The sequence below is a fragment of the Antechinus flavipes genome, chromosome 2 (assembly GCF_016432865.1).
Source record: "Antechinus flavipes isolate AdamAnt ecotype Samford, QLD, Australia chromosome 2, AdamAnt_v2, whole genome shotgun sequence".
Classification (NCBI taxonomy): Eukaryota; Metazoa; Chordata; class Mammalia; order Dasyuromorphia; family Dasyuridae; genus Antechinus; species Antechinus flavipes.
In genome coordinates, this window is record NC_067399.1 from 292,847,494 (window position 1) to 292,859,992 (window position 12,499).

At 37.5% G+C, this 12,499-nt stretch overlaps 1 protein-coding gene across 4 annotated transcripts in view; it reads right to left on the reverse strand.

Moving 5' to 3' along the window:
* Nucleotides 1–12,499, reverse strand: part of FBLN5 (fibulin 5) — a 128,893-nt gene that overhangs the window by 37,622 nt on the left and 78,772 nt on the right. For all 4 annotated transcript variants that reach the window (XM_051977341.1, XM_051977340.1, XM_051977339.1 and 1 more), the window contains exons 6-7: nt 11,753–11,869; nt 5,791–5,910 (exon numbers count right to left, since the gene is read on the reverse strand). In XM_051977341.1, the coding sequence (XP_051833301.1) occupies nt 5,791–5,910; nt 11,753–11,869 (237 nt within the window). The remainder of the gene's footprint in view (nt 1–5,790; nt 5,911–11,752; nt 11,870–12,499) is intronic.

Here is a 12,499-nt window from a genome sequence, read left to right on the forward strand (position 1 = left end):
TCCCCTCCTCACCTCTGCCTGTTAGAATCCTTAACTTTCTTTTAGCTTGACTTAGGAGCTACCTAGGAAATCTTTCCTGATTTGCCTAATTATTTAATTTAATTATCTCCTCCTTAAATTATCTTGGCTTTAGGATTCAGTATTGTTCCTCAAGAAAGTCAGTACCTTGAGGACAGGGGCTATTTTGCCTTTGTATTTCCAATGGCCCTGCATAGTACTTTGTTCATAATAGGCACTTAATACATGCTAATTGATTTCAATTGAATTGAATGCTGAATTGGTGCCTGGTATTTGCTGAATCTTGCTGATAACTCACTTGCCCATTCAATTTATTTGCCTTTTGACCTATAACTGGAAAAATACCTTAGAGTTTTTCTAGTCCAACCCCATAATTATACAGATAAGAAAGAAAACTGAGAACCTAAAGAGAGATTTGTTCTATGTTACAACAAAGTAACAGAACCAAAATCCAAACCCAAATTCTCTCATTGCAAACCCAGTGCTCTTTCCACTATATCTTACTGTATGGGATAAACTGAGTGAAGATATTCTCATGGGAATATAACCTTAAACTAGATGTTAATTGTGATTTGAAACTTTATAATAACAAGTAGAGCCATAGCTTAAAAAAAAAAGTTGTAGGTGTTCCTCCCCTCCTGTTTCCCACCACCTCTCAATTAGCATTTAATGAGCTCTTTTAAAGACAATTTATTCTTTTATTTCTGAGATGGATTTTTAAGACTAGAATGTAACCTCGGACTCCTCCAAACAATGGGAGAAAAGGCCAGGCAGAGGGATAGGGGACTTCTGCATGCAGGTTATTTAATTTTGTGTTTTGTGTTTTTTTTTTTTGTTTTGTTTTGTTTTTTTTTTTTTTTTGGGGGGGGAGGTTGTTTTTTGTTTGTTTGTTTGTTTTGTTTTTGCTGACACAATTGGGGTTAAGTGACTTGCCCAGAGTCACACAGCTAGGAAATGTTAAGTGTCTGAGATCAGATTTGAATTCAGGTCCTCCTGACTTCAGGACTGGTGCTCTATCCACTGTACCACCTGACTGCCCTTGTTTTGCAGTTTTTACTTTGCACTCCTTTACTAACAAACATCTTGTCAATGGGGGATTGCAATAAACCCCATTTTGCTTTTTTTCTTACTCTGAAAGTCTGATTTTTTTGTGGTCCATACTGTCCCATACAATACTGAAGATGTATTAGAGAAATGGCTGGATTCCAGATAAAAGCAGTCTTAGAAGGACCACAAAAGTAAGGACTCATTTACCTATTGGATCTTTTCCATATGTGGAACTGCTCTCTATTTCTGAAGAACTTTTCATGAAATTTAAGGCACTATACTCCAGGAGAGGATTGTGTATATGGCTGCCAATTCTTTCCAATATTTCAACAAACTGATAATTGTATCCACAAATGTGCTACCTCAATGATGCAGTATGTGACCCCTTCATGGCTTAGTAGAGATCTCCATGCTCAAAATTTTTTGGTAATGATCCTGTTCCCAATTTAACTAATCATATCCTCATTCTGTAAATCTGTAGACAAAGAATCTATTGTCTTTCCAAAGTCTTTATAGCCTTTTGTCCAATGGAAAAAGAATTGTTTTTAATCAGAAGACCAGGATTTGGATCCTTGTTCTGTAAGATACTATCTCTGTGATCTTAAGTAAATCACTTAATTTTGGTGGGCCTCGGTTTCTTCATCTATACAAAGACAGGTTGAAATTAATAGGTTACTTTCCAAAATCTAAATCTATGAACCCAGCAATTATTTTAAAGCTCAATGAGTTTAAAAAACAGCACCGCTGAAGAAGGAAATTTTTGAGTATATAAAAGAAAAAGGAAAGAGAATCCATCTTTCTTTCTCTTCATTTGCTTTAGAAGTTTTCCTAAGGCATATGAAATATCTGTTCCTGTGGGGCTTTATGAATGGTTCCAGCCAGTCCTAGAATTGGCAGAAAGAGTTTTTTCTGGCCTATCCTTTTAACTGGGAAGGGTGGGGATGAGAAGAAGGGAAGCTATTGTAAGAGTGATTTTATAATTTTTCAGTGTCAGCCATGGTGAGTGAAATGAAAGTATTCCCAAATAATGAAACTGTTCATTACAGGCAGAATTTGGCAGCATGGCCTTCATTTAGGCCTCACTTGATTACTCTTCCAAAATAAACATGTTTTGCTTTCTCTCTCTCTCTCTCTCTCTCTCTCTCTCTCTCTCTCTCTCTCTCTCTCTCTCTCTCTCTCTCTCTTTTCCCTTTCCCCTGTGACCTATCCTCAGGTTACTCCCTGATTCACTTACCTTTAGCAGCTAGAATTACCCAATATAGGTAACTTTGTAAATGAGTTTCCTTTTCTACCTTGTGAAAACAATAGGTATTATAAACCTGATGTATCTCTTTTTACAGGAATGAGAAGTCCTGTTCTCTCCATTTAATAGTCTTTGAGTGATACTTAGAAAAGGAACATTCTGGCAAATTTTATTTTGAGTTTATGGATCTAAAATATGAATTATAGTTAGCATTTATAGTGCTTTAAGTTTTACAAGTAGAAAGATAAATAAACTAACTTGTAATTTTTAAAAACATTGCAAGTTAGGTGTGATTATTATCCTCAATTTACAACTAAGGAACCTGAGACTGAGAGATTAAGTGACTTGCCCAGGACCATTCATACAGTAAGTGTTTGAGGGTAATTTGAACAAGTCTTCTTAATTTCAAGTCCAGTACTCTAGGTAATAGGTAACTCCTTTGTCACATCTGTGATGTTAAGAGATGCTTGCTTCTACTACCCTATTTCTCCCTGAAATGGCCATGTGGATCCCAGTTTGCAACTCTGACTTTTTCATAATATATCTTCTTGGCTTAGAGGTTAGAGATTGCCACTCCAGTCATCTTAATCTTACAAATTGAAGTGGATTTTGATAGATCTGAATTGGGGGGTATCATTTTTTAAGATCCTGTAAATAGAGCTGTCCCAATCACAAGCAGAACAGGTAGCCTACACCTGCTTTGTATGATCTGCTAGTTGGCCACCATTCTGTTACAAGTGTAGTGCTAGAGAAACTGAAGCAAGATAGAGATTAGAGAGCTTTAAATTTTTTTATTTGAAAGGGAGTGATTGTGGTGGGGGCAAAACAGGATCCACGTTATCCCTAGTGGCTGAATTGGACTCATGTGTCTAAGCATCCAGCAGCAAGTGATGGATTTCACAGATTCTTATAGGGCTTCAGCCATCAGGGGAACAAATCAGGGTGGGTTTAGAGCTCTGATGAGTGGGAACTTCCAGGAACAGACCATAATTCAGTTCTGACATGTTGGGGGTAAGGAAGGATTATAAATCCTGATAAGTTGGGAGGGATAGGATCCACTCAGTCTAAGATATCCCCCCCATCTGAGATTAACCATCTGCAGGTTATGGCTCTATGGAATACTAATGGTCAGGCCTCTCAGTCCTAATTTATATCTGTCCCAATGATCAGGAAGGGGCGTTGCAACCAGGGGGACTGAGGCAGAACAATTCAAGGAACTGAGGCAGAACAATTTAGGGAAATTGAGGCATAATAATTAAAGGACACTATGGCATAACATAGGAACTGAACTTTACATTAGTTACTTCTCTAATTTTTTTGCATTGTATCCTCTGAAGATTGAATTATTATTTGAATTATCTGAATTATATTGAAATATAATTTTTCCTGGAACTACTTAGGACATGAATTTATGAATGTCGACTAATAGCACTGGACCAACCCTGAGGCATGTTCTCTAATTTAAACATTTCATCAATTCCAACTGACTTTTTCCTCAACTGATTCAAATGAATGAGGACTTATTCTATTTAAGACAAAGGAATTCCAGTTCAAGAAAAGAATCTGGACAAATCCTTTAAAGTTTTATCTAATGGTTTTGCAAATAATCATTCTCTAGGACAAAACAATAAGGTATGCAAGGCAAGCAGAAAAAAAAAATGTAAGTTTTATTTAATTCTCTCTGTTCTCTGGAGAAAGAGGATTGTGGGGCAGGGAGTAAAAACACAAGCCAATTTTTTTCCAACTTTCAGCTATTCAGGGGAAGACTATCCAGGCCTCTTGCTTTCTCTGATTTGCCCAGTGATATTGCTTTCATTAGGATAATTGAGAACCTACTAAGTCACTGTTTTTTCTGCTCATTATCAGTGTAGACAAGGAAATAAGAAGGAAGTAAATAGATCAGTTTTATATCTTGTTAGGAACTCTGATAAAAAGATTTAGTGGGAAATTTGTCTGGAACTAATAAGGAAAATGACATTTGGGATTCTCTGTGGATTTTGGTAATTCATGAACATTTGTCCCATGACCCTTTACCAGATGTCCTTTAAGGCTGAATAATTATTAAATGATTTATAACTTAAAAGATTGAATTGAAAAGACATCTAAGACTCTCAGGCACATTGTCAAGAGAGGAATGGAATAAAGTGAAGATGATCACTCAGTCAATAAAATGAATTATATTGGATCTTTATTTCATTAAACCAATAATAACTTTTTCATGGCACCTAACAAGAGGAATTGAAGAAGAGATAGGTATTTGAAAGGAAGGGATAAAACTTGCTATAATATGCATCCAGATGGTAGAACTAAGATACAAGGAGATGGGTTGCTGTTAATATTATGCTTTTAATCATGCTTCCACCACCATTTTCTTATTCAGAATGCTCTCTCCTCCTCTTTCCTGCCTTTTTCCAATCCAGTAAACACCAATTAAGTATAGTGGCCTAAAAATAGAAAGGGCTATATAGGTAGTGAGTCCCCTATCAGACAACTAGATGGCATAGTGGATGGAGCACTGGGCATGGAGTCAGGAAGACCTGACTTCAAATCTAAACCCAGACATTTATTAATTAAATAACCCTTGGCAAGTCACTGAACCTTAGTTTCCTCCACTGTAAAATGGATATAATGGCTCTTACCTTTCACGGTTGTTGTGAAGATCAAATGAGATTTGTAAAGTGCTTAGCACAATAAATATCTGGCACATAGTAGGACCTTAATAAAGGCTTATTGTTTCAATTGCTGTTGTCACAGTCAAGATCACTTAGTAGGATGTTTGGTCACTCATTCAATACACATTTATTAAGCATCCACCAGAGCACTGTTCACTAGACTAGGTAAAACATGTAATAGTCTGAAATAACCAGCGTATTAGAAAAATGGGAAATTAAGTGATATGCATTGAGCTATTCTCCGACCTCCAAAAATACCCTGTGCTCTCATACTGCCATAACTTTGCCTTGGAGGATGCCACTCTTCTTTGTTCTTGAAATGCTCCCCTTTCCCAATCTTTTCTGGTGAATTCACATCCCTTTTTAATAGCTGGAATGAAATGCTCATTGTCTTCCAAGAAGCCTTCCATCAGCCCCCAGGGCCTTCTGGGAATCTCACATAGTACTTGGTTTTTCATCTTTCTAGTACACTGATCAAGTATTACTTTATTGTACCTTCTCCGATGTGAAATGGGTATTTAATAAGGTTTTGTTGGATGAATGAATGAATGAATGCACAGGGTAATAATTACCAAGTGCCATATGCCAAATGCCAACCCTGCCTGTGAATATTTTGTTAGTGCTTTTTCTCATCCTCACTCCTCATTCACACCCTTCTCTTTACCAGTTTGACTTCACATCTGTTTCCTAAGGATTTATGGCCCTACTGAGATATGCTAATAAACAAAAGTTATGCCAGAAGGTAGGAGGAAATATCCTCTCTCCGGTTCACAGATATTGAATAGGGGTCACCCTTCTGAAGGTCATTACCACTGCAGTGGACACCATCATCTTCAAGTTCATAGCCAGGGTCACAGCGGCAGATGAAAGATCCAAATGTGTTGAGGCAGCTCTGTACACAGGGGTTCTCTGTCATACATTCATTCACATCTGAGGAGGGAAACAAACCTCATTATTTCCTTTTTTCACTGCATACTTTCTATGTCAACCTATACAAATGAAATTGGAAATAGCTGGGTTATTCATAACAAACAGTGGCAAGCCTTTAAGTGCTAAGCACTGGGGATATAATTAATTTTTTTTAAAAAGTCCCTGCCCTTAAGGAGCTTACAGTTTAAAGGGGAAGACTACATACAGAAAGAGGCAAGAAAGCAAACCTGAAATGGCCAAAGGGGACACCAGCGGGTACTCAATGCAAGGATATCTTTTCTCTATAGAAAACAGGGCAACAGATGCAAAGTCAAATGAGTTGAGTCTATTTTTGTTCTCTATAAAAGAAAGTTCTGGGAGGAGGTTGGTACTCCATCATCCAGCTCCTCTGCCCTCCAATTAGAAGAAGAGAAGGCTGAGGAAAATGGTGTTTAAGCAAGACTTCAGTTAGTCCCATGGTTGTTTTTGTTGTTTTCAGACATGTCCAACTCTTTGTAACTCCTTGGCAGAGATGCTAGAATGATTTTCTGTTTCCTTCTCCAGCTCATTTTACTGATGAGGAAATTGAGCAAACAGGATTAAATAATTTGTCCAGGGTCATACCGTTCATCAGTGTGAGAGGTCAAATTTGAATTCAGGTCAGACCTGAGTTCTACCCCACTGCTGGTTTTGAAATGATGAGCTTTTCCTGGGAAGGGCCTCTTGATCCATGGAATTGAAATCAAGCAGAATAGCAAATGAGAAACAAAGTATCATATCTGGCAACTAAGTAGTGCAGTGGATAGAGTGCGGTACTTGGAGTTAGGAAGGCTGAATAAAAATCCTCTCAGAGATTTATTAGCTACATGATCCTGGATAAATCACTTAATCTTTATTCTGCCTCAGTTTCCTCATCTGTAAAATGAGGGTAACAGCACCTACTTCCCAGGATAAGTCACTTCATCTCTGTCCTGCCTCAGTTTTCTCATCTTTAATATGGGGATAATGACAGGGTTGCTGCAAATTTATCTGTCAAGCATTTTGCAAAACCTTGAAGTGCTATATAAATAGCAGCTATTATTATTATATCTCATACAAAATCATTTATTATTTTTATATCTCAGTATCCTTATCTATAAAATGAAGAAACTGGACTGATATGACCTCTAAGATTCCTCCCAGTTTTAAATCTATAATCCTTTGACTCTATAATACCTTTCCAACCCATCAAACAAAGGTTCATTTTCTTTGGTTCCAGGTGGGATTAGGCTAGCTCACCCTACAAGTCAGGAAAATTTCCATGATGCAAGTCTACTAGGTGGAGATTGAAGTTGACTAGGAGCCCTGGAGACTAGAGGATGTTCTAATGGGAGTCACTTAGGGACAGAGGAAGAGGAGTTCTCGGGCTAGGATAGCAGTGGAGAAAGGCCCTCCAGCTGTTCCTGTTCTAGAAAAATGAGATAGACAAACAGACCTCAGGAAAATGCTCCCAGCACCCTTTGTGTACTCGAAAGTGATCTTAATCCTGACTCTGTCACATGACTTGGCAGGTAATAAAACCTGTCTTGGATCTCTCACTGACAGGCTATTGTGAAGAGCCAGTGATAACAGATAAGAAAGTACTCTGAAAAGCATAAGGTATTCTATAATTCAGTCTTATTTTTACAAATCTTGGCAATGCATACAAGATTCAGCTGCTATTGGCAGGCACTGCTGATTAAAAAAAAAAAAAAAAAAAAGAGTTTCCATAGCATGTCTATGAATTCACATGTCTAAACCTACCCCCAATATACATATTATCTTCCCTTTAAGAATATACTTGACCTTCTGTTCCTCAGAATCTTGGAGGAGGACATATACACATTTTTGCTTTGAATCTGTATATTACATGCCTATCCAGGTTGGCAAAGAGATGGATTATATCCAAACTGACCTGATCTGATATCACACACCCTGAGCTGACAAGTAGAATCCAGTCCCTTGGGAAACAGGCTCTGTTGGCTGTGAGACATTCCCTGTGCTAGCTTCCCAAGTATTACACTGGTTATTGTTATTTCAGTCATGCTGACTTTTGTGACCCCATTTAGAATTGTCTTGGCAGAGACCATTGGAATGGTTTGCCATTTTCTTCTCCAGTTTATTTTACAGATGAGGAAACTAAGGCAAAAGGGGTTAAATGACTTGCTCCAGGATTAGACAGCCAGTAAATGTCTGAAGTCAGATTTGAATTCAGGAAAATGAGTCTTCTCAACTCCAGGCCTGGCACTGTGCCACTTAGCTATCTTTTTATACTGATAGCAGTTTTCTTATTTCCATCACTATCATCACCACCTAAAGGAGCCAGGAACTCTGGCCCCTTGCACTGGGATGAGTGCACAGGTGTAGAGGAGCAGAATTTTGGAGACGTATACTTGAAACAAGGATACTTACAACAAGGTGTTAACTCAGTGGACTTGATGAGATGATTGTTCTTTAGTTTACATATACTTAGTACTTAGTATGGTGGTGTAATGATTCTCTAGTTACACATAATTAGTATGCTGTAATGATGTCATTACAATAAGGTATATAAGAGCTAAGAAGGACTGGAAATGAGACATTCCATTTTTGACCATCTTCCTGGTGGCTCTCCTGACTCCCAAATTTCTCCACTAAGATCAAGGCTGGTCCAGAGATCCTCCAGAAAGCTAGCCCCAACATTACACACAGGGATGTTTAAATTTCTGCTTTTCCTTTTTGGTTCCTTCAAAGGAAAAGTTCATCCTGCAGCTCTTAAATGAAGAGAATTGAATTCTAGTCCTAATCTCACCATTTACTAATTATTAGGCAAAACACTTTGCATTTTTAGGTTTGAGTTTCTTCACCTATAAAATTAGGATCCTGGACCAGATGAAGGAATCTTAACTTGGAGTTTGTGAGCTTTTCAAAATGCTTTAATAACTATTTCAAATTTCTTTTGTGGTCATATATGTTTTTATTTCATGCATTTAAAAACATTGTTCTGAGAAGGAATCTTGTACAATTTCACCAGACTATCTAAGAGGTCAGTGACAAAAATGGTTAAGAACTCCAGGAATTAGATGATCTGAAAGGTCCTTATCAGCTGTAATAGTCTAGGGCCTATATTGGGCAATATGAATATAATAGAAATTTCCCAGAATCATTTGCAAGCACTGCCTTGGAGGGGTGACTAACAGGGAACATGGGATCAAACTCTTTCTGATACCTTCCTGTTTACCCAGCAATGTAGATATGATCCAACTGATTGAGTCATAATATCCTTCATCTAACATAGCCCAGCCAGGTCCAGAGCTCGCAGGCCAGGCCATTAATGGTATAATGAGGAACTGTCCCTGTGAAATTTGGTGACAGCCTCTAGACAAAGACCTCATTCTGTGTCTGCCACACTGGCTGACTGGGAAGGTGCCAAACCCCAGGACCCCCCACAGGACTTGCCCTAATTCCTGAGGTCTGAAGGCCACATTAACTTCCTGAGAAAAAGAAAAGATCCGATGGGAACTGTGCTGGCCAGTGGTGGTATTTGTTTTTCTGACTTATCAGCATTTGAATTGATTATGTGAAAACCAGGCTGTACTTTTGTTTCGTTATTCTTTTGTTGAGACTTGGGTGGAAAGGGAAATTATGCAGTAACCTCTGTTCTGAGTTTCATGCTCTGTAGTCCCAGGTTTGGTGGGAAGGTTATAGACAAAAACATAAAAACAGCCTAAATGGTCTCTGTTTGAAAGGAAAATAACCTACCCTTCCCACTACAGAGACCATGAAGGCCTTATTCTGCCCTTAGATTGTAATAACTCACATTTTCATAGTTTTTACCTTTGCACTTTCCTCACAAAACGTTATGAAATGGATAGTGCAAAGTGTCATTTCCACTTTATACATGAGTCTCAACTAGGTGAATCGACTGTATTGAAAGTAATATAGTTTGGATTCACAGGAGTAGAGATTGAAATAAACTCTATAAGTTTCTCCTACACCAACAGACTCATCTCTAAAGGAGGAGCAACTATGTGGCTGACTTCATAGCACCCTAGATTTAAAACTGGAAAGGACCTTCAAGTCACTTAATTCAATCCCCTCATTTTATAGATGTGGTGACAGAGGCCCAGGGAAGCTGAGAGATTTACTGAATTTCTAAGGTAGAATTTTAATCTAGGCATGATAAACATGGAAATATGTATAAGAGAATTGCATATGTTTAACCTATACTGGATTATTTGCTGTCTAGGGGAAAGGTGTGAAAGGAAGAGAAGGAGAAAAGTTTGAAACACAAGATTTTGCAAGGGTGAATGTTGAAAACTATCTTTGTATGTATTTTAAAAACAAAAAGCTATTATTTAATTTTAAAATGTTGCAAAATAAAACAAAATAATATTTGTGCAGGCAGATCTTCCAAATTCTAGGCCTAAGCTTAGAATTTGAGCTTAAGTATACTCATACTGACTCAAAAAGGAGCAGCAACTCTGGAGAGATGAAGAAAGAAAATCTAGATATTAATCAGTTCACCAGGTATAAAAATAGCAGGCAGATCATTCTTCTGATCCTGGTAATCAAGGAAATGCTAAGACTACTAAGAAACAGGCCTCTGGGTACATGGAGTTGGAGTGCCACATTTATTGAGTGAGTACAGACAAATAGGAGAATGAGACACTATTGGCAAGAATGAAAATTAAGCTAAAACAAGAGAACAAGTGAAGGGAGAAAATAGGACTGTATGGAAGCTGAGGGAATTTCAGTCAATAGCAGTGGACTGTGGGCATGTTTAGGTATAGATCGGTGACAATTTATTGGTGAGTTCAAGGATGTGTGATTGGGGATTGTAATTGAAGGTCTGGGTGCAAATTCCCCAAGGATTTTGGTGAACATGGGTGAGTCCCCATAGTCAGCAGTGGTCAGTCAGTCAGTCCCAGGCTTAGATCAATCAAAAAAGTTTCAAGTTATCCTCATCTGTACAAGAGATCTTAGAGCCAACGCATCAGAGTGTGGGTATTGATAAGTTCATTAGCACCCAATAGTGGGTTTTGTTCCTCAAGAGATACTAAGATCTCTTGAGAATTTTAAGGAAACCTATGGGGTCAACTATCCCCCTCTTTAGCAAGTAAGACCTATAAACCTGAGTCAATGCACTGAGGCATATTTGTTTAGTAGGTTCATGTAGAGAGAATAGAATGCCTAATGTACACTGGAACCTTATATAGAATCATTTTAAATTTTGCTAGTCAGTGTGGCAAATAATATTAGAACAAGGCTTGAAATTAGGATTTCACATTGCCCTTCTGATACATACTGGGTCTATTCCCCAGCTAGCTAATCACTTAAATTTCAGTGTTCTAAGTAACGCTCTAGAACTACAAGTTGTACAGTTGTAGTAGAAAAAGGTTTGTCACCCCAGGCTGTCCTAGATCAATGTAATCACAAGTATAATCTCTATCTCTTGAAGAAAAAAGAAATGAACCATAGATAAGAGAGCTCTTTCTGAAAAATTTGGTCTGGACTCTTGAATTTGACTGTTGACAGAGCTTCCAATGAACAAAGAAAGTAAATAAGGCAATTCTCAAATATGAGACATCAAATACAGCTGTGTCTAAGAAACCTAGTCTTTCTATGGACAGCTGGCTAAAGTTCTTACCCCAGCAGCCCTCAGAAGGGTTTATATATTTGCCTTAGTCACATAGCTTAACATTAATACTTGAGTTTCTAAAAGTATTCAAGATGAACAATGAGGAATAGAAATATTATTTTACTGTTTCCAACATTTCTAAAAAGTTCAGACTGAATGTAAATTTAAAATCAAAATATAATTTAGATTTTCAGTTTTTTAAGGTTATTACTCAAAAAGAAATACCTTGGCAAGATCTTCCATCCTCATTGAGGGTAAAACCTGGGTTGCATGTACAAGAATAAGAGCCAGGGACATTAGCACATAGCTGCTGACAGTAGCCATAACGACACTCATCTATATCTGAAAATATAAAGAAAAAAAAAACAGGTCAGGTTACTTTTATTTATTTATCTCCATCTTCATCCTCATTATCTGTATTTCCTTCCTCCCATCAGTATCACCATCACTAACATTGCTGTCTCAGTCATGAATATCACCTTCACTACCACTGCCATCATGGTACACTGGAAAGAGTCTAAACCCAAGAGTTTTAGTCCAAGAGTCAAAGATTTGATTTTGAGTTCCAGCTTTGCCATCAGCATACTCCACATGTGAGCTTGGACAAATAATTTATTTGTGTGGGATTGGGTTGTTCTTGTTTTTGTTTTTTAATGAGGAGGTTGGATTAAATGATTTTTAGTTCTAATGTTCTAGTCCTTCTATCATTATCCTAATGTTTGTAATACTACTTTGACTGCAATAGAAAGTCCCTGTCCTAAATAAATGAATTTCATGAATAAGACTAAGAAAAATCACACAAAAATGACTAGAAATGCATACAAGACATTAAGGAATCCCCTAAATAACAATAACAATACATTAAAAGTATACAATAAGACTACCATTATAAATAAACCCCCAATAATGCAATGACTTAATATATCATTACATCTTGACACTAATTATCTTGTTTCTATAGAACTAACTGTT